Source organism: Garra rufa, chromosome 4 (assembly GCF_049309525.1).
Source record: "Garra rufa chromosome 4, GarRuf1.0, whole genome shotgun sequence".
Lineage (NCBI taxonomy): Eukaryota > Metazoa > Chordata > Actinopteri > Cypriniformes > Cyprinidae > Garra > Garra rufa.
In genome coordinates, this window is record NC_133364.1 from 31,928,721 (window position 1) to 31,951,121 (window position 22,401).

At 37.9% G+C, this 22,401-nt stretch overlaps 1 protein-coding gene across 1 annotated transcript; it reads right to left on the reverse strand.

Annotated features, from left to right (window-relative positions):
* Positions 1–1,624: 1,624 nt before the first annotated feature.
* Positions 1,625–16,564, reverse strand: LOC141332881 (uncharacterized). The gene is made up of 3 exons (XM_073837843.1): positions 16,426–16,564; positions 12,553–13,536; positions 1,625–3,534 (listed from the first exon to the last, which is right to left on the reverse strand). Exons 1-3 carry the CDS (start codon positions 16,508–16,510, stop codon positions 2,627–2,629), a joined length of 1,977 nt encoding a protein of 658 aa, XP_073693944.1. The 5' UTR covers positions 16,511–16,564; the 3' UTR covers positions 1,625–2,626.
* Between the last annotated feature and the right edge of the window lie 5,837 nt (positions 16,565–22,401).

Here is a 22,401-nt window from a genome sequence, read left to right on the forward strand (position 1 = left end):
GGAAAAGGTCATTGTGCTGTACCACCAGAACAAGAATGACAGATTAAATTCTCAGGAAACCTTTGCAGATGTTTTGAGTTGATTAGCTGATTAGAGATCTTGTCAGGTCATATAAAAAATTATTTGTTCTAAAATTTTAATACATTTTGCGATAGGCGTATGGAGTTTTGATTGCCATGAGCTGTAAGCCCTTATCACCAAGATTAAAACAATAAAAAGCTTGAAATGTTTTACTTTTTATGTAATGACTGTAGAATATATTAAAGATTATTTTTTAAATTAAAGTATGGGGGGAAAAATAACTTTTCCACGATACTGATGCATCTGTACTTGGAATTGTTGTCATTAGGAGGAGGAAATATATTTTATCATGTCTTTTTAATCTTCTTTATCACTATATTTCTCAATTAGTCTCTCTTCTTATCGCACTAATGTGCCGACTGCCGAGATTATCTGTAGAACATGCCCTGAGATAACTTAGCATTTGATACAAGCTGTGTGTTTTGGTTTTAGTGTGTAACGTTACGTGACAAATCATCAGACAAATCATCCGCCCATCTCTATTAGCAACTAATTTCTCTTAATAACACCTAACGTTAACTCGCTAGCTAGTCAGCAATACAGTCACTTAACTCCAGCGGATTCACAAACCTGTAACACTTGTCTTATCATCTGACGCTGCTTCTGAATCTCTCTCCGCCTCCGGCCGGTGAGGTTTACTGTTCCGTATAAAAAAACTTTGTTATGTCCATATTATTAGCCAGTAAGCTCGCTACGACGCCGGTGAAACATACAATAGCCCGCCAGATGACTACGACGAAGAAGATGATTTATATTCTTATTCGTTAGTTTTTTGGCAGTTGGCAAACAAGCTGAGTGATGACGTTATTTTTGCCGCGCGCACCTTCGTGCTCGTGCGGACGCGTCGAGTACCGTCCGCCACCACGCACGGTAATAGAGCTTTTGTTTCATTTTTTGCCGCTACTGTCAGAAAGACTGAGAGGAAATGAAACAAAGTTGAAGTTATTTTAAACAAGTAATAAAAACTCAGTGAGTGTTTTAGCGCAATTTTCTCACGTCATGGGATCACAACACTAAGAGATAGTAAATGTTTTCCTGGATTTTTTTTGTGCGTTCCCGAGATTAGACCTTCCTTAACCATAATGCCGAAAACCCGAAGTCTCTGGTCTGGTTGAGGAGTAGATAGAAGTTCAAGATTGGTGCGCACAGACAGAACAGAAATCATGAGTTAACAATCGCAATTTTGTCCGGTGGAAAATTGCGCTAAAAACCTAAAAGATTCGGGGCTTAAGCCCAATTAGCCACCCCCCGCTCCGCCCCTGCTCTGCAAAGTACCATTGTTGAAATAACGACAGGTGCTGATGGGGTTACAATTTGCCAAAGAACACATTGACTGGCCTAAAGAGAATGGCACAATATTTAGTGGACTGATGAAAGCAAGATTGTTTTTTCTGGGTTTAGGGGCCAAGGACAGTTTGTCAGGTGACTCCCAAACACTGAATTCAAGCCCCAGTACACTGTGAAGACAGTGAAGCATAGTGGCGCAAAGATCATTAATTCTTGGGTCTATTTATCACATTCCAGGAATCATGGATCAGTTTGAGCACATAAAAATACTCAAAAAGGTCATGTTGCCTTATGCTGAAGAGGAAATGCCCTTGAAATAGGTGTTTCAACAAGACAATGACCCCAAACACACCAGTAAGCGAGCAGCATCTTGGTTCCAGAACAACAAAATTAACGTTATAGAGTGTCTAGCCCAATCCCTGGACCTTAATCCCATAGAAAACTTGTGGGGTGACAAAGAAAATGTTGTTTCTGAGGCGAAACCAAGAAATTCAGAGGAATTGTGGTGTGTAGTACAATCGTTCTGGGCTGGAATACCTGTCCACAGGTGCCAGTTGATCGACTGCAGCACAGATGTGAAGCAGTTCTGGTTATACAACTAAATATAAGTTCAGTGATTCACAAGAAAGCTAAATCTACAAGATTTCTTCAGTTTATACAGTACATGTTTGACTTTTTAAAGAAAAATGCAGACACTGTTGTTTTTTGGAACCGCTTAATATTTATTTTTCTTCACTTTCAGTAAAGTAATGACAATTCGATAATTTATTTTCTTCATATTTTAATTTGCAGTGTTCCCAATGCATTTGTGTGTATTGAGAAGTTATTTTAACGATTTTGAGCTTTACTCATTTTTTAGACACACTGCTGTCATTTCGAACACAACTGTTCTAAAGTTCTAAACCAGGGGTTCCCAACCTTGTTCCTGGAGATCTACCTACCTGCAGACTTTAGATCCAGCCTTGCTCCAACACAGCTGTCTGTAATTATCAAGTGGTGTGTAAGAGATTAATTAGCTGGTTCATGTGTGTTTGATTAAGGGTTGGAGCTGAACTTTGTAGGATTGTAGATCTCCGGGAACAGGGTTGGGCACCCCTGCTCTAAATTCTCTCAGTTTTTCCTGTAGCGCTGTTTACATAAGTGAATTAATTATTATTTTTTTACATTTATCTTGGAAAAAAGTATTTTAGAAAACATAGTTTTGTCGAAATCATCCTCAATCTTGAACTTGAAAAAACAATTATCTTTACACTGACATCTAAAGCGGTTCTTTCTTAATGTGAATCTTTAAATGCTGATTAAGGGTTGCTTTTTGTCCAAAACTCTTTCCACACTGATCACACGTGAATGGCTTCTCTCCAGTGTGTACGGCCATGTGAGTCTTAAGAGATCCTTTACGTGTAAAGCTGTTCCCACAGAGATTGCAGATATGACAGTTTTCTCCAGTGTGAATTCTCATGTGGGTCTTGAAGCTTTCTTTATGAATAAAACTTTCCCCACATTCATCACACGTGTAAGGATTTTCTCTAGTGTGGATTCTTATGTGTCTTACAAAGTTCCCTGTGTGACTGAAAGTTTTTTCACACTGAGGGCATTTGTAGGGTTTCTCCCCAGTGTGGGTTCTCGTGTGGCTAATAAGGTTCCCTTTTTGAGTAAAACTCTTTCCACACTGTTTGCAGGTGAAAGGCTTCTCTCCAGTGTGGATTCTCATGTGGCTTATGTGGTTCCCTGCATCACTGAACCTCTTTCCACACTGATGGCATTTGTACGGTTTGTCCCCAGTGTGGATTCTCATGTGGCTTATAAGGGTCCCTGTTTGAGTGAAGCTCTTTCCACACTGAGGGCAGGTAAAAGGCTTTTCTCCAGTGTGGATTCTTATGTGTCTTATAAATGTCCCTGTTTGACTGAAACTCTTTTCACACTGAGGGCAGGTGAAAGGCTTTTCTCCAGTGTGAATTCTCATGTGGTGTTCAAGGGATTTTTTTTCACTGAAACTCTTCCCAAATTGACGGCAGGTGTTAGATTTGGCCTTTCGGGCTCTTTGTCGTGAGGAAGACTTTTTAGCTTGTGTTTTTTTTCTCCCATTTATGAGATCATGTTTCTCATACTGATCCTTCTCTTCCATTTCATTCGATTCTTGACTCTCCTCTTTCAGTGGTATCAGGTCTATAGTGAACAAACAGAAAAGGAAATTCATGTTAACCTCACACCATTGTCCATTAAAATACTACTATACTGTAAAATAAACAACGCATTCTGGAAATATAAACATCTCACTATAGGCAGTGACAACTTCTAAAGAAAATGGTGTCGTTATGCTCACTCTGCCACCTCTCACCTCACACCGCTTGCAACCATTGGACAAAACAGTCTTTGGACCACTGAAAACCTACTTCTTCAGAGCGACAGATGGTTGGATGCGCACACATCCTGGTCGAACCTTATCGATTTACGAGGTCGCAGAACTTACGAAGCGTGCATGTCTGCAATGACCCCTTCAGGGCCCGTATTCACAAAACATCTTTAGGCTAAAAATAGCTCCTAACTTGATGATTTAGGAGAAAATCTTAAAAATAATGGGCGTGTCAGTCCTAAATTTAGGACTCCTAAATTTTTGCTCTAAGAGTATTTCACAAAGCATTTTAGCGCTAAAACTAGCTCCTAAATCTGTGCAACGTACAGAGTGATTTATACGTTTGAGTTTGTGAAATCACCCATTTCGTGCAGCGGTGTACAGGGCTTCTCGAGTAAACTGTTCGTGTGTCACCTCATTGTTCACAAAAAATAATAGTCAAATGGCAAAAAACTCATCGTGACCAGTATTGGAAAGGACGAAAACTTTTGCAAAAAAAAATTTGTGAAACTGTACATTTTAACACTGTTGTGTTGGTTTTACTGTTGAAGACTGCTGTTATAAAAATATTTCTCATAATTGCTTTTGTTAGTGTTTCACATTGCTTATTTTCATAGGCGTAATTCACAATGGGTGGGACGCTTTTTGCAAAGCTTGATATTGTCCCACCACTTTTTTGAACATCTCGCAGCACAGACGTACCTAATGCTGATGAAACATTCCTTTCTGTTAAATAAGGTGCTGACACTGGAATCTACTCAGTGTTCACACTCGAGCGCTTCAATCCCTCGCTTATGACTCATTACGGTTAAAAATCTAAACAAAATACATACAAATGTGTATCTGATATAGGATCACTGATGAACATATTTAATTTTATTAAGGGATGAAAAAAAGTTGTGTGATGGCGGATTAGAACCGAAACCCTCTGACTTGTTTAACGAACATTCTACCACTAGACTATTGGATACTACTAATAACTGATGCATATATATGAATTTATTCACTGCATTATTTATCTCAAGCCTAATAACATATTATTAAAGTACATGTAAGAATAAAATTATCATGTTAAAAACGAGTTTAATGTCAATACATTGTGTACGCATGATCAGAGCCTGTAACCACAAAACAATTCATCTTACCACTAAAAGTTCTCCTAAATGGCAGTAAAAGTTTTTAGCTAAGAGTTTTCTCTTAAAACCTATTCACAAAACTGCTGAGACAAACTTTTACTAAGGAATAGAGAGAAGTCTTAAACTAAAAGTAAGGGCGGGGTTAACCTCGTTACTAAGGATAATGTCGACATGCTTTATATCTATGCACACAATGATTGGCTGATAGGGGAGGGATCTTTTAGGAACAGGGGCCCAGAATTTGCAGAAGACGGTGCAGAAGAGCCTAAATCAGGCTTAAATCCAAAATCGCAAGATCAAATCCTAACTTTATTGCTGTTGCTGGCGATCTGCCTAGGAACTTAAAACTTTTTAGAAACACACACTCTGCATGTATATGCACGCATATTTCCACCCAGCTCCAAATTTTCATTTGATTATATCCTACGTTGGGCAAGAAGTAACAGCTGTTCTTGCGTCCAGTTTGGTTTTGTTTTACGTTTGCGTATCTCGCTATCAGCCATGATTATTCGATCATGAATAGAAAAAAAGACTTTTACGTTGGCACCAATAGTCTAGCAGTTAGTGCGTCAATATATAGCGTAACTCCGCTCAATGCACCTTGAGTTTGATTCCCGTTTCGAAATGTTTTGCTGCTCCCGCCCCCTTCTCTTCACCCAATGATTTCGTGTCAGTTCTCCGTTATTCTGTGTCATTAAAAGCATAAAAAGCTCTTTAAAAAAAGTCTCTGCAGGTAAACCTCACTCCCTGATCTCAAGAGACGCACAAGCGATAGACCCTAGAAGTTGCAGCCTTTAGCCTCCTTGTTAGTGCGTCCGCCTCCTGTGCCGGAGACCCGGGTTCGATACCTGCTCGAAAAGGGAGCGGTAGGACCTGGGTGTTAGGGTTTACATTTACATGCATATCAGCTAATTGTTTATTAGGCCTATAAAAGACTGTCAATCATTTGAACACTTGTTCAGTAAGTGACACTTGCCCTGTATTTTGAATATGGCAACATGAACGAGATGAGCGTGCCTGATCAGTGTTTGATTTACCTGCCGTTTGTTTAATTTAGCTAACACTAATTTGTTTGAGTTTTGAGTTTGCACATTATTAAAGAGAAGTTTTATTCAGTTTTTAAGTGGCCTAAGTCACAATGGGATGTTAAAAAATGTTCAGAAAAAGTCACTTTATTCTTATGCTACATAATTGACAGACATTGTTTTGTTGACAGACAGCATTCACAAATATCATATTTTGTGTATTTGAGTTTTTTTGTGTTTTCCGAAAAAGCAGAACATATGACATGCCAATAGTTTAACGGTAATTATATCTAAATAAACCTAAAATGTACTTTTGTATTGAATTTGTCTTGATTTTATATCGCATGTTCATGACATTAAAGTGCTCTTTTTTACTTCAATAATCACTGCCACGATTTACCCCGATGTATTCTCCCCAAAGGCACAAGTTGTGCCACGAGACCAATTTTTTTCTGAAAGCTATAATTCTGAATCAGTTTATTTCAGATCCAAAGTTATTGTTCCCAGGGATGCACCACATCCTGAAATGGATATACCTATTTAAATTGAAGGGATTACTGTCATGACCTCACTATAAAGTCACTTTGAGTAAAAACTGGCACAACTCACCCCACTCTCGCCTACTTACTTCAAGGGGATTTCAAAGGGTTTACTCATTGCTCATTTAAATGTGAGGAGCTTACTTCCAAGTAGGGCTGGGTATCGTTCCAAAATGTTCAATACCGATACCGATACCCTGAATTCGATACCGGTTCCGAACGATACTTTTTTCGATACTTGATATGTATTTTAACAAGATTACTTTTTCAGGATGTTTGTGACACTTTCACATCAGGCTTATCTCTAAGACCAATAAACAAAGGAACAAAGTCTAGTTAAGACAATATATCAGTGAATGTTTTTTTAATAAAGTTCAAACAGTTTTAACTCATTCAGATTTAAGTATTTGAGAGGCTCACTGCTGCTTAAAGGTTTAGTTCACACCAAAATTTTAATTCTGTCATTAATTATCTACAAATGAGTATATTTTGGATTTAATCCAAGAGCTTTCTGATCCTCCCATAGATAAATCTTTGAATAAAGTTATTTTTGTTTACTTTGCACACAGAAGTATTCTCGCCGCTTCATATAATTATGATTAAACCACTTATATCACATTGACTTGTTTTGACTATGTTTTTGGTTCCTTTCTGGGCATTGAAAAAGCATATCCAGTAAATACAGGAGGATCAGAAAGCTATTTGATTAAATCCAAATGATCTTCATTTGTGTTCTGAAGATAAACAAAGGTCTTATGGGTTTGGAACAACATTAGGGTGAGTTATTAATGACATAATTTTCATTTTTTGGTGAACTAACCTTTTAAGATCACCTGAAATCACTCAACAGTTCTTCTTCAGAAAAATTAGCATGTAGCACCGATATTGATTCTTCATGGTCGATTTTGATTGCCGATGTTTTACAAGCAAATGGGCTGATTCTGAAAGCCTTTTTAATATATTTAGTTTACACCTTAAGCAAGGGACAAGAATGAATGATAATATGAGTACATGTACAATATGTTTATTTTCTCTATTATAAGTACAGCCATTTAAATTAGAGGCAACCACTGCATTTAGATTAAAATCTAAATAAATGACAAAATATATTATAAATGACAAAAAATAAACGACAAAGTTCTTTTTTAGTCGTGTAGACAATAAATACAGCCATAATCAAAATAGGCTACTCTTTCAAAACTCAAAGTGCAAACAGGGACCGAATCTACAAGCATGATACAGAGCTATTAATAGACAACTACACAATTTATTAGCCCACATACTAATAACAGCTTCAATATTTGAAGTAGCCTAATTTGCGCGCATTGGGGAGTCGTTCTCTAAACGTGGGGTTTTAAAATTGCTTTAAATGCGTGTGCGCGTCTTACTTTTGGTTTCGTTTCAATGATCCGAAGAAGAGCGTGCATTCTTCAATACAAGAGATTACTTTAACAAAACCTTTTGAAAGTGGGAGGACACAAACAGGATTTTGAAAAGCGTGTCCCCAGTGAAAATTATGCCCCTGCGTGAGAGCAACTCTGCCGCTGAGTTATAGTTTGATGTGAATGTATGTCGTGTTGTACCTATACTGAGACTATATTGAGACTGAGGAGCCAGAATTGTATCCGACAGAATGTGTCAGGTGTTTTCTCATATTTGACGTGTTGCCAGTCTTGGACGCGATAACCTTTTTACAAATATTGCATCGCACGCTGTTGCCGTCAATATTGGCATAATGTAGCCACACTTTTGATCACTTATATTGTTTGCGTTAAATTTATGCTATGTTTTAAAGTATAGTGTACATTACAGCCTCACATTTGACAAGCCTTGGGCGAGTGGGCGTAACCGCCTTAAACTATTGATTTTCAAGGCAGCCTCTCCGCAGCTAATCACCAGCATTTGATCCGGGCACGTTAAAGATACTGCACGTTTTCTAGCTCACTGACGTTGACAAGATTATATCCTTGGGTATCGAAATTTGGTACCGAACGAAAATGATTTTTTCGATACTCGATAGTATCGAGACAATTCAGTCGGTGCTTAAAAAGTATCGAACTCGATACCCAGCCCTACTTCCAAGGATCACTTGCATTCAACTGCACTGAATATATCACCGCTGTCAATAAAGGCAACAAAAGACTTGGGAGTTTAAAAAGAGTGTTCTTTTAAAATGAGTTTAAAATGTGAATTGTGATTGTTTTTTGTAAAATTACATAAGCCAATGGCTTTGTATGGTTTTTTTCCCCCCTCAACAGTTTTTTTTAACTATGGAAATTTTTATTTTGTACAGTTTGTAAACTCGATTCAATTCAAAAGATCTTTACAAAAAAAAGAACATTTTTAGAGCTGTGTTAGCAGGAGAAATGTTTTATATTGCATGCAGACAGAAAAGTATCATTTGTTTGTGTAGAGCTAGACATTTTAATAAGGATCAGATGAGTGAGTTCAGCTTTGAGAAGGAAAACCAACCAGTTTGTTCCTCAGTATCTTCATGTTTGACTCTGAATGCTTCTTCACTCTCCTCTTCATTAAAAGCCATCTTTATAATAGTGCGTCACATGGATCTCAGCTGCTTCACCAGGAGTTGTTCTGTGTGTTTGGACACTTTGTCCTGTTTAAGGTGAGAATAATTAACAAAAAGTAAATTATTCTCAAAAACAAATGCTAACTCGATCTGGGTGCGTTTCAATCAGCTACCTAGTTCAGAAGTCAGTATGCTAGTAAGGGAGTCAGTCAATAATAGATAATGGACTAAATTACCTGATTAAAACACCTTAAGACTAGCACTACAAATTAATGAAAGAATAAAAAGTATACAGTATACACACTTTTCGCACCCTGCTGAAAAAAACAGCATGCTGGTTAGGTAGGTTTTGGTGCTGGGATGCTGGTCCTTTGCTGGTTTATGCTGGTCATATTGCTGGTCAAGGACCAGCATAAACCAGCAAAGGACCAGCATAAACCATCTAAAACCAGCATCCCAGCACCAAAACCTACCTAACCAGCATATGCTGTTTTTTTCAGCAGGGCATTTACTTACTTATAATTTATATTTAGCATTAATTTTTTTGTAGATCACATTTATTACACTTAATGAAAACATCTGTTACACGTTACATATCACGTTTGTTATCGTTGCATTTATAGTGTTTTGAGCAGCAGGTGTCGTCAGTGTGCGCTGATTCAAGCGATTCAAAACAGTGAATTATTTTACGATGCAGTTGATTCAGAGTTTAAAAAGGCTCTATTTTTTCCATCACCACTTGCCAGTAACCTAACTCGTGTTTAAATGAAACTGATTCACAATAAAAGGAGTGAAATGAGATGCACCATTTCTGTTACTCCATTTCTGACATTTCTGTGAGAGCGCTTACACACATAAAATACCTTTTGTTAATATCACTTGATAAAGCATTACAATGTTACACTAGTTAACAATTTTTACAGTTTTATACAAAATTCTCTAAACGAATTCAGTTGACTGAAACATTTTAAACTATTAAAAGCACTCACCTTTCTTCAGCCGAATCACAACAGATGCTTGAGCGCGGCTCCGCCTTATGACGTCACATCGCCAGACCAAAATAAAAGTCTTTTTCGCTAAAATCATGTAATTTTACCTTAGAAAACAAATATAATACGGTAGAGGATCAATGCAAAGAATGAACTGCAGAACTAGCAAAAGACAGCAAAATAATTTACTATTTTAATTTATTAACTGAAACTGAATTCTCATGTCAAATATTCTTATTCCATCTCAATTGCTCTATATATAAAGGCAATAAATCTGAGAGCAGACAGATGAACGATGCAACAACCTGTTTACAGACAAGGCAAAAAAAATAAATAAATAAAAAAAACATACATAAAGACAAAATAGGATTTAACTTTCTTTTTTTAATTTTAAAATTGCTTGTGAAAGTTACTATGGTCCAGAAAGGTGGTAAAGACATCAGTGTTCACATCTAGAATAAAAATGTCCTGATAATTTATTCACCCCCACCTCAGTTGTCAAGAAATGAAGGTTTTTAAGGAAAACATTACAGGATTTTTCTCTATATAGTGGTGCCCAACGATGCCCAGCCTGTTGAAGTTCCAAATTGCAGTTTCAATGCAGCTTTAAAGGGCTCTACACGATCCCAGCTAAGGAATAAGGGTCTTATGTAGTAAAATGAATGGTCATTAAAAAAAATAAAAATACATTTATATACTTTTCAACCACACATGTCAGGATATTCAGAGAGAAGCCCAGCGCTGTTGGTTATACAAAGTTTAAACAAGGAAATCTCCAACTGTTATGACACAAAGTCTGACTTGTAATGCAGCCTTAAAACTTAAATCAAACTGTTTATTCATTTGTTCATCCCCCAACTAAGTCTGGTTTCTCTTAAGGTTTTTTCTACTGTCATCTGAGTTTGTGCTCCTTGCCATTGTGTCTTTCGGCCTGTTCAGTTGGAGTTTAAAAAACAAGTAATATTCTGAAATTATCAATTACTCTGCACTGACACAGATAACAACAATTATCTTTTGAACTTTTTTTTTTAACTTTTATCTGCTTTGAACTTTTCTATGCGGAGCATCGTGTGACTTAAGCTGGCTGCACACTAGACGATTTTCCCATTTAAAAACCATGGGAGACCACAGACATGAAGACCGTTTCGACCGAATTTTAGCCTTATAATCCTCTGAACGTGTAACATAATCCCCAATGATAAAAGATTTAGTTTTTGTACCAAAAAGTATAGAAGTCAGCTGTGCTTTATTATAATTCATGTATTTTGTTCTGTTTTGTCATTTAGGAGAGCTGTTTACATCCTTCCACTTCAAATACAGAATTGGGGCAATAACTGTCTCCTTGATTATTGCTGAGACATGTGAGGCCCTGCACCAGACCCTTATCTAAAGGCAAGCAAAACTTCAATTTTTTTTTACATATTGAAGTATAGCTGCATACTCCACAAATGTATGAACAAGGCAATATTACAAATGCCTTTTAAAGTTTACACTGAAGGATAAAAATGTGGTTTCAGACTCCAAAAACAGAAGAAGATTTGAGCCTCTGATGTTGGAATCTTAGCACAGTCAGATTTTAGAAGAGCACTTGACCAGGGCCTTCTCAACATTCCCTCCGCACAACCATTTCCAGGCTCAGCAACGGAAGCTCCTTTTAAGTTTTTAGGAGACGATGCATACCCTCTTCGGTGTGACCTCATGAAGCCATTCTCTTTCCGCCAAATGGTTCATGACCAATAGGTGTTAAACTACAGACTTTATTTTTAAGATTTTCTCCTAAATGAGCAAGTTATGAGCTACTTTTAGCCTTAAGATGTTTTGTGAATATGGGCCCAGATCAGATCGCTTATTACTAATTACTTTGTATAGCTCATATCAACCTTGACCAGTTAAACAATTCGACTAGAAAAATGTACCATTTTAATTCTTTTCAATAAGCAATATAAACTTGCATCAATTATTCTTCAGCTTACTGAACACATACTCTTTTTACCCCAAGAGATGAATTAAAAAGGACTGAGTATATCAGGGTCTTGAGTGCTGGTGAAATAATTCCCTTGAGTACAGGGGTTCTTAACTCTGGCCCATTTTCCTGCAGATTTCAGCTCCAACCCCAATGAAACACACCTAAACAAGTTAATTAAGTTCTTTAGGATAACTAAAAAGTTACAGGCTGGTTAGTATGATCAAGGTTGGAGCTGAACTAAGGAGAACTGCTAAAACGGCAGGAAAATCTATCTTGCAGGCCAGAGTTGTGAACCACTCTTTTGTAAAGTCAGTCAAGTCAGCTTTATTTCTGTAATGCTTTATATAATACAGATTGTATCAAAGCACTTCACAGTGATAAACAAGAAAATAGCTGAATCGATAGAGGCTATTCAGATTCTGCTTGTAAAGCAGGTCTAAAAGACAAGAGTGTCATTATTCAGCTCAAGTCAGTTTAGATCAATAACTGTGAAGTTCATTAGTTTGAAATGACATCCATTCAGCTGCGAACAGTTCTACAAAAAGAATCAGTTCAGTGTTGACTGAATTCAGGTACCATTTTAGATTTTCCTTTGTGTCCTAGGTTTTCCTTGTCAACTCATTCCACACTGATGACATTTAGACAGGACACTCTTGAGTAAATCTTAATGTGGTGCTTAAAGTTACCTTTTCGGCTGAATCTTCTGTATGAATTCTTTTCATGTGGCCTTCAACGTATCGTTTTTGACTGAAACTCTTTCCACACTGAGGGCACATGTGAGTCTTTTCTCCAGTGTGAATTCTCATGTGAACCTGAAGGTTTCGTTTTCGCTTGAAAAACTTTCCACACAGATGGCAGATGAAGGGCTTCTTTCCACTGTGAACTCTAATGTGGTAAGTAAGGTTTCCTTTTTTGTTGAAACTTTTTCCACACTGTGTGCAGGTGAAAGGCTTCTCTCCGGTGTGAATGTTCATGTGAACTTTAAGGTTTGCAGGATGACTGAAACTCTTTCCACACTGATAGCATATGAAAGGCTTCTCTCCAGTGTGAACTCTCATGTGAGCTTCAAGATTTACATGTTGACTGAAACTCTTTCCACACTGTTTGCAGGCGAAAGGCTTCTCTCCAGTGTGAATATTCATGTGGACTTTAAGGTTTCCAGAAAGACTGAAACTCTTTCCGCACTCATAGCATGTGAAGGGCTTCTCTCCCGTGTGTTTTCTCATGTGAACTTCAAGATTTACTTGTTGATTGAAACTCTTTCCACACTGTTTGCAGGTGAAAGACTTCTCTCCAGTGTGAATATTCATGTGGACTTTAAGATATCCAGGATTACCAAAACATTTTCCACACTGAGGGCATGTGTAAGGCTTCTCTCCAGTGTGAGCTTTCACGTGCCTGGCATGGCTTCTTTTATGAGTGAAAGTCTTTCCGCACTGTTGGCAGGTAAAAAGGCTTTTCACAGTGTGAATTTGTCTCTGGACATCTCCGTTTCCATTTTGAGTTAAAGTCTTTCCACACTGAGGCGATCTGTTAGGCTTCTCTCTGTTGTGAATTTCCACGTGCCTGTCAAGGTTTCCTTGTTTTTTGAAACTCTTTCCACACTGAACACAAGTGAAATAACCCCTAGTTCCTGTTTAAATCAAAAATAAAAGTTAATCCTAGTTTAAATGGCACAAAGCAATCAAAATAAAAAAAAGTAGATATGTAAAGCATGCATGCTAGATCCTATACCAGGGTGTCCAAACTTGCTCTGGGTGGGATGGTGTCCTACAGAGTTTAGCTCCAACTTGAACCAATAAATCTGCTGGAAGTTTCTTAAGTGTTCCAAAGACATTGATTAGCTTTAATCTTAGAGCTAAACACTCTAGGACAGTTGACCTTTAGGAGCAGGATGTTTTTCTTTATAATGGATAACATCCTTTATAACACTATTTCCATCAGTCAATAGTGTTTTAAGCCATCTTATTTTTCCAGTAAGAACAGGCACAGCCATTTGAAAAATGTATGTGTCTGGCTTCCGGTCTTACCCAGGTCCAGTTATTTTTAGCTGTATAAGGCCGCGATCACACCGAACACGTTTTTGCAGTGAGAGGCGCATTTTTTGAATGGTTTTCTGTTGGCAGTGAACGTTCTGCGCGCTGCTTATGTGCCCCGGGCGCCTCGTGTTTTTGCAGAAGTGCTGTGAGCGCCTGAAGTTGAAAAAAAAGCAACTCTGAGTGGAAAAACGCCCAACATCATTCGCTTTTTTTCCAATGTCCAATCGAATGAATGGAGAGGCGGGCCTTCTGTTGCGGTGATGAAAGTTTTCCATTGCTTAAAAAGTCTGGAGACTGCAAGAAATGGAGGAGAAACTTTTGGTGTCTGTCGTGGGTAACCCGGAGCTGAAGTTTTTAGGGTTTCTGCTAATATGACAGTTTAAGGCTACGTTTACATTAATCCGGATACATTTGAAAACGGAGTTTTCATTTTGAAACGCTCTCCGTCCACACTAGCGTTTCCAAGCGTTTTCCAAAAGTTTCTCATCCACACTGAAACGTAGGAAAACATCAAATTCGCCTTACTGCGCATGCGTAAAGCCTCCAAAATTATACAGACGTAATAAGTTTTCACGCAATTCTTCTGGCGGGATAATTTACGGAAATATCTCATCCTCCACTGACGCGTCTATATCACGCTCATTCATATTGTATCTGAAAAGCAGTTGTCGTCATGTTTTGCAGGACAGCAACTGTGAGTAAATTTTCTGTCATCATTTTAGGACTGTAATTTGAAGAGTGTACAAGGTAAATCTCTTTAGCAGCAGTGTGACAGTAAATAGCACAGGCACAATTACTGCTGTAAACATAGATATCTATTGGTACAATATGCGTCACATGACTATAAATATGCGTCATCGTTTCAAAAAGCCTCCGTTTTCACAGTCCACACTACAACGTGAAAACGGCGTTTTCAAATTTATCCACTTTGGCCGGAGTTTTTAGAAATAATCGTTTTCTGTGATAAAAACGGGGTTTTCGTGTAAATGAGAGGCCAAACCGCAGGGAAATATCTGCGTTTTCCCTTCGTGTAAACGGGGCCTAATTAACAGCAAAAACCAAAGATTTTGGAGTGCTCGCGCTAAAATCCTTTGAATTGACTGACAGGACAGCTGTTTTGGTCGTTGCTTAGCAACATAAAAAAAAAGGTCACCAAAGAAAGGCAGTGCTGTCAGTGTTGCCAACTTGGCGACTTTGTCGCTATATTTAGCGACTTTTCAGACCCCCTTAGCGACTTTTTTTCAAAAAAGCGCCTAGCGACAAATCTAGCGACTTCTTGGAAAAACCTTATTTAGCTTATGAGACTCTATGGTACTGCCGCGCGCGCGCTCTCCCTCTCTCTCTCTATCTGCGTCTGCTCTGTTCAGAGAAGCAGCATTTTCAGATAAAAAAATATATTCTGATGCGTCTAACATGCAAGTATAGCCCGAAATCACAGCACAGCCATTGTCTTAATCGTATGTGTATTTGATTTTTTTAGACAATGTCGTGATTATGAATTACGTTTTTAGTGTAGATAGGCTATATCTTCGAGAGCTGGTTATGTAGTCCTAATGGGCTGCGTTTCAGTCACTATTTCATACCCCGTTGTCTGACAAAAGAAACCGTAAAATATATCAATATATCTATGAAATATATAAATGAAACCAGTTTTATTGAATTTGGCTGCATCAAATAGCAGTATGTGAGCACAGAGACGCAAGACAATATGACGTACTGACGTCATGAATATGCTAATGAACGTATGTCGTCATTTAGCGACATTTGGCGACTTTTCAAGCGGGGTATAGCTACTTTCCATTGAAAAAAGTTGGCAACACTGAGTGCTGTGCGCCTCGCGTTTTTATAACTAAAAGACGCGTTCGGTGTGATCGAGGCCTAAAACAGCTCATTTTGCTGCTTAATATTTTAAATTGCTGTCTTACCATATTATTTTAAATGTATAATCTTAATTATAAACACACTGGTTTGTAGTGCAAACTGTTTTACCCTTTACTGCACATTGTTATTCTCCATAGGCTTACTTATGCATTGAAGAATAAGGTGTATATTAACTACGTGTTTATTAAACTTTCAAAAATTATTTTCATTATCGTTTAGAGCTGAAATCAAAAGTGTATTTCGATTAATTGCACAGCCCAAATTTCTTACAAGAAATAAATATTCAAATAATTTATGCCTCTTGCCTTTTTGAAATAGAAAATTGATTCTGATTCTGTTGTATAATTAAGTGATAGAAATTAATAATACTGGGTTTATTGTTAGATAATTTTTTGTTGTTGTTGTTGCTGTTCAGGCTAATCCTGTATTATTGTTACAGCGTAAATGCATGCAATGCAATGCAATGATTTCAACATGTCTTTTGATAAACCACTTTAATTACGACACTCATATGACATTCTTCTTTAATATCATGCATTTCTGTAGCGCTGGACATTTTAAGGATCTAATGAATAAGTTCAGCTTTGAGAATGAAAACCAACCTGTTTGTTCCTCAGTATCTTCATGTTTGACTCTGAATGTTTCTTCAATCTTCATGTCTTCACTCTCCTCTTTAATAAACGCCATCTTTATAATAGTGTCACGTGGATCTCAGTTAATTCACCAGGAGTTTTTCTATGTGTTTGAACACTTTGTCCTGTTTAAGATGAGAATAAAAGTAAATGTTTATTAAAAAGTTAATGCAAACTAAATCTCTAGGTGCGTTCAGTTAGCTCACTAGTACAGTAACGTTAGTAAGTCAGATGGAATTAAATGACCGGACTAAAATACATATACAAAGTTGACATTAGGTTTTTATTAATTATATTTGGCATAATATTATTTGCACATAATATTTAATAGATTACACTTTCATGAAAACATCTGCAGTTTGTAAAAGTTATCATCACACACGTTTGTGTTTGTTGTTCTCTTTGCATTTTCACCGTTTGTCTTCGAGCTATGATTCAAGTGCTTCGAATCACTGAATCGTTTTACGAATGATTTGGTTCATATGATTCGGGTTCTCTGTTTCTCTCACTTCTTTGCCGTATTTGAACGACGTACTGATTCAAAAATGAAAACAGTGCGAAGTAAGACGCACTTTTCTGTTAATATGAAGATATGCTTTACTCACAAAAATAACGTTACATGAAGTATTACTACGTTATATTTAAGATTGCTCAATTTATTTTTCGTAGCTTGTCAAACGTGTAAATTGACAGAACAGTTGTAGTAATTAAAAAAACGTACACACAAACCTTTCTTCAGCCGAATCACAACAAATGCAGGGCTAGCAGGGGCAAGTATAGGTCTCTGCAGGAAAGTAATGGGAGTTACTAGATCGGGGCGTTTTTAGACCATGGTACCTGATTGGCTGACGTCATAGTGACGGTAGGTTTAGGGGTGGGGTTAGGTAAAGGGAATCATTTCGATATCATGATTTAGAAACACCCAGCAGTTTGAAAACACCCACAAAATTCAGAAACGCCCACGTTTGCTCTGCAGAGACCTCTTCCTCAGCAGGGGCGCAGCTGTATGACGTCACATGGCCAGAGCAAAATAAAAGTCCCGTTTACACACTGGTGTCTATTATTTGCATACGACAATGCATTTCCACAATTATTAGCATGGTGAATCTATAAACTTGTAGATTTTAATTTTTAAACACATTTACAACACTATACTTGTTTTCTTACATTACCATGAATGAAGCAAGTGACTGTCTTTATGAATGGGTAACCTACAAACTATTTTCGGTTAAAATAGAGCAGTCAAACAATAAAAGTCACTAAATATCAAATTCTTATTTATTAAAATGTTGTATTACATTTGCAAACTCCCTTTATATCCATTAAAAGAATGCGCTGTATAGCCCTAAACACTGCACCACTAAGATTTTTTTTTAACAAAACTTACAAGAAGATATATATATATATATATATATATATATATATATATATTATAATGCATAAAACTACCAGTAGGGAATAAAATACGGGGTGGCACTTGGGGTTCATTGCCACAGTAAACATGCTTTTGGTTCTGCCAGTGGTCTTTCAGAGGTAAGATTTTTGCCAGTTTGATTGATGCTCATGTTAAGTTGTATCTTTAATGCAGGATGTAAAAGGCTGCTGCCACGATTCAAATTAAATTTTCACACTATACAATGTTTGCAATATTGTGAAGATGAACATAAGGGATTTCATTACCAGTAACAACATAAAAGTGTTTAAAAACAACAACAACAACAACAAAAAGCTGCTGTTTGTTTTTACAGAATATTAATAGTTTATACTAGTTGACTAGCGTTATATCTTCAGTCATTTTGAATTTGAAACAGCTTGACCTTTCAGATTTTTTAAAGCAGTTTCCTTGTATTATTTCTTAACATAACATAAGTTTGTACAAGATGTCATTGCTGTATTTAACAAGTGACTTTTTTAACACTTACATTATAGTTGTCAACTTTGTGTACTGTATGGTGTGCTCGGAATAGAATTTTCTTTAACTAGAATCATGTTGAAGTTACATTTTCAAATTGACTAGTCATAGATTCTACAAAAAAAAAAAAAAAAAAAAAAAAAAAATCTATTTTTTCCATATTGCCCAGCCCTACTTGTGACCCTCTTTTTCCACTGAGGATCGCTTTCTAGAATGAGTTCGCAAATGATCTTTCAGGTCTTTTCGATAGATGTAACTCTCTTCACACCAAAGACATTTGTGAGGTCTTTCTCCTGTGTGAAGACTCATGTGGACTGTAACGTTTTGTTTTTTAACGAAACTCTTTCCACACAGTTTGTAGGTGAAAGGCTTCTCTCCAGTGTGAACTCTCATGTGGTCTTTAAGGGTTGCATTTTGTGAAAAACTCTTTCCACACTGCAAGCAAACGAAAGGCTTCTCTCCAGTGTGAGTTCTCATGTGGACTTTGATGTTCGATTTTTCCGATGTGAGTTTTGACGTGTTCCTTAAGCCGTTTCCAGTCTGGGAAAACCATTTTGTATCTTCCACTTCGACATATGATCTTTTTACAGTGAACTCTCATGTGCTGATAAATGTGTCTTTTACTTCTGAAACTCTTTCCGCAGTGTCCACATATGTAAGGCTCAAGACATTCTTTAGCGCCGTTTTCTGAGGAAGTATTTTCAGTCTTTGTGGTAATCTCTTCTGCTGCATTCATTTCTTGACTCTCCTCTTTCAGCGCCGTCATGTCTAAAGCGAAAAAGACAAATACAAATTAACACCAGCTCAATGGTACAAATGAACAGACATCAAAACCAACCTGAAAAAAATAATCTGAAGCAGCAACATTTTTGCTTGATCCTATACTAACTAAACCAGTGGTTTCCAACCACAATCCCGAAGGCCCCCCAACACTGCATGTTTTCCATGTCACCTTAATCAAACACACCTGATTCAGATGATCAGCTCATTAGTAGACTACAAGACCTGAAATCACTGTGTCAGACAAAAGAGAGATGCAAAACGTGCAGTGTTGGGGGGCTTCCAGGAACGTGATTGGGACCACTGAACTAAACTAACTACCATCTCAGAATCGGAATTTCAATCATGAATACAACTGTTAGATTTCTTTGGGGACACATCCAAGGCAGTGTTACTTTCGTCAATGAAGACAATGACAAAAAATATTTGTTAACAAACATTTTTTCTGTGACAAAGACAAGACCTTGATAAGCTAAAACTATTATCTGATGATAAACAGTATGACGAAATTTATGCTGTGTCATTAACAAGACAAGATGGGACTAGAACGTAATTTGAGGACTACCAGATATTCAAAATACAGGTCCTTTTAAAAAAATTTGAATATTGTGATAAAGTTCATTATTTTCTGGAATTTACTGATAAACATTAGACTTTCATATATTTTAGTTTCATTACAACACAAATGAAGTAGTTAAAGCCTTTTAATGTTTTAATATTGATGATTTTGGCATAGAGCTCTCAAAAAATTAGCATATTTCATCCGACCAATAAAAGAAAAAGTGTTTTTAATACAAAAAAAGGCAACCTTCAAATAATTATGTTCAGTTATGCACTCAATACTTGGTCGGGAATCCTTTTGCAGAAATGACTGCTTCAATGCGGCGTGGCATGGAGGCAATCAGCCTGTGGCACTGCTGAGGTGTTATGGAGGCCCAGGATGCCTTGATAACGGCCTTAAGCTCATCCAGAGTGTTGGGTCTTACGTCTCTCAACTTTCTCTTCACAATATCCCACAGATTCTCTATGGGGTTCAGGTCAGGAGAGTTGGCAGGCCAATTGAGCACAGTAATAACATGGTCAGTAAACCATTTACCAGTGGTTTTGGCACTGTGAGCAGGTGCCAGGTCGTGCTGAAAAATGAAATCTTCAACTCCATAAAGCTTTTCAGCAGATGGAAGCATGAAGTGCTCCAAAATCCCCTGATAGCTAGCTGCATTGACCCTGCCCTTGATAAAACACAGTGGACCAACACCAGCAGCTGACATGGCACCCCAGACCATCACTGACTGTAGGTACTTGACACTGGACTTCAGGCATTTTGGCATTTCCCTCTCCCCAGTCTTCCTCCAGACTCTGGCACCTTGATTTCCGAATGACATGCAAAATTTGAGCAACAGTCCAGTGCTGCTTCTCTGTAGCCCAGGTCAGGCGCTTCTGCCGCTGTTTCTGGTTCAAAAGTGGCTTGACCTGGGGAATGCGGCACCTGTAGCCCATTTCCTGCACACGCCTGTACACGGTGGCTCGGGATTAGGGATGGCGAAAACTAAAAAATTTCTTGACCGACCACCGAGCCTCATTAGCCGGTTGAAACCGGTTAACCGATTAGTTTAAAATATGGTACGCTATTTGAAATAACAGCCATTTCGTGCCGCGCCTGCAATTTCGCAACTCTGTCGCATCTCTCTGCCGCTCTGCCTCCCGCACACACACACACACACTGCCACTCACGTCACTTTTTTAAAATCCCCTACAGCGCGAAACATGAGTCCCGCAAACGCGGCGCCGAAGAGCTTGTTGTATGTAATCGTAGGACAAATGGCTCCTTAGTTTCAAATGGTTTGGGTACAAGGTGATCGCTTTGAAAAGAAAGGCGTTTGTCTAGGTTAGAAGCTCATTTGAAACATTGCCACGGCTCATTTCCTTCCATTTCACATTTCCAACCTGCTAGCATAGATGACATGGTAGGTTGGCTTTGGCTACCTTTCTCACCCGAAGAGGCTTGCGGGTGTCGCGTTTTCAGGTGATACATCATAGATGATGTGCTGCTACTATATTTAAGCACTGTATCACACAAGTTGCAACTTACATCTGTCTCATTCTTTTTGGTGAAATGGTCCCACACACTACTTTTCTTTGCACGCTTCATCCTGTCGTCTGCCCTGGCTCTAACCTCGAGTGTTTTAGCCTGTTGCCTTTACTCTTCGCAAACCTTGTGAGCGCGCGAACCCAAACGCTGTGACCTCGCGCCAAATGTTTTTATTGGTTTATTAAGTACAAACAGGCGAGTTATGAAAAATTGAGTGTGAGGGATAATTTGTTCACTTAACACAAAAAGATGAGGAATGAGATGGCTAACTGTAGTAGCGTATAGTCCACTGTCTATAATAGCCTAATTTAGATATCACTTTTTTTTTTAACCGACTACCGACAAACGGTCATCGGTTAACATCCCTACTCGGGATATTTCTACTCCAGACTCAGTCCACTGCTTCCGCAGGTCCCCCAAGGTCTGGAATCGGTCCTTCTCCACAATCTTCCTCAGGGTCACCTCTTCTCGTTGTGCAGCGTTTTCCGCCACACTTTTTCCTTCCCACACACTTCCCACTGAGGTGCCTTGATACAGCACTCTGGGAACAGCCTATTCGTTCAGAAATTTCTTTCTGTGTCTTACCCTCTTGCTTGAGGGTGTCAATGATGGCCTTCTGGACAGCAGTCAGGTCGGCAGTCTTACCCATGATTGCGGTTTTGAGTAATGAACCAGGCTGGGAGATTTTGAAAGCCTCAGGAATCTTTTGCAGGTGTTTAGAGTTAATTAGTTGATTCAAATGATTAGGTTAATAGCTCATTTAGACAACCTTTTCATGATATGCTAATTTTTTGAGATAGGAATTTTGGGTTTTCATTAGCTGTATGCCAAAATCATCAATATTAAAACAATAAAAGGCTTGAACTACTTCAGTTGTGTTGTAATGAATCTAAAATATATAAAAGTCTAATGTTTATCAGTACATTACAGAAAATAATGAACTTTATCACAAAATGCTAATTTTTTTGAGAAGGACCTGTACATCCTAAATGCTTTATAGACTCATCTTTCAAAATGTGCAATGTGCAAATCTTTTTCTCTCCATTTTGGAAAACTGAGCTTTTTGAAAACGCTCTCCAAAGTGGATAAATTTGAAAACGCCGTCTTCGCATTGTAGTGTGGACTGAAAACGGAGGCTTTTGAAAACGACGACGCATATTTAGTC

Excerpts from the sequence above, each read along its gene's own strand:
- LOC141332881 (XM_073837843.1), bottom strand. The coding sequence starts at position 16,510 with ATGGCGTTTATTAAAGAGGAGAGTGAAGACATGAAGATTGAAGAAACA. Across the intron at positions 13,537-16,425 it reads AGATACTGAGGAACAAACAG|GAACTAGGGGTTATTTCACT; the intron begins GTTGGTTTTCAT and ends TGATTTAAACAG. Across the intron at positions 3,535-12,552 it reads ATTAAGATTTACTCAAGAGT|ACCTGATACCACTGAAAGAG; the intron begins GTCCTGTCTAAA and ends TGTTCACTATAG.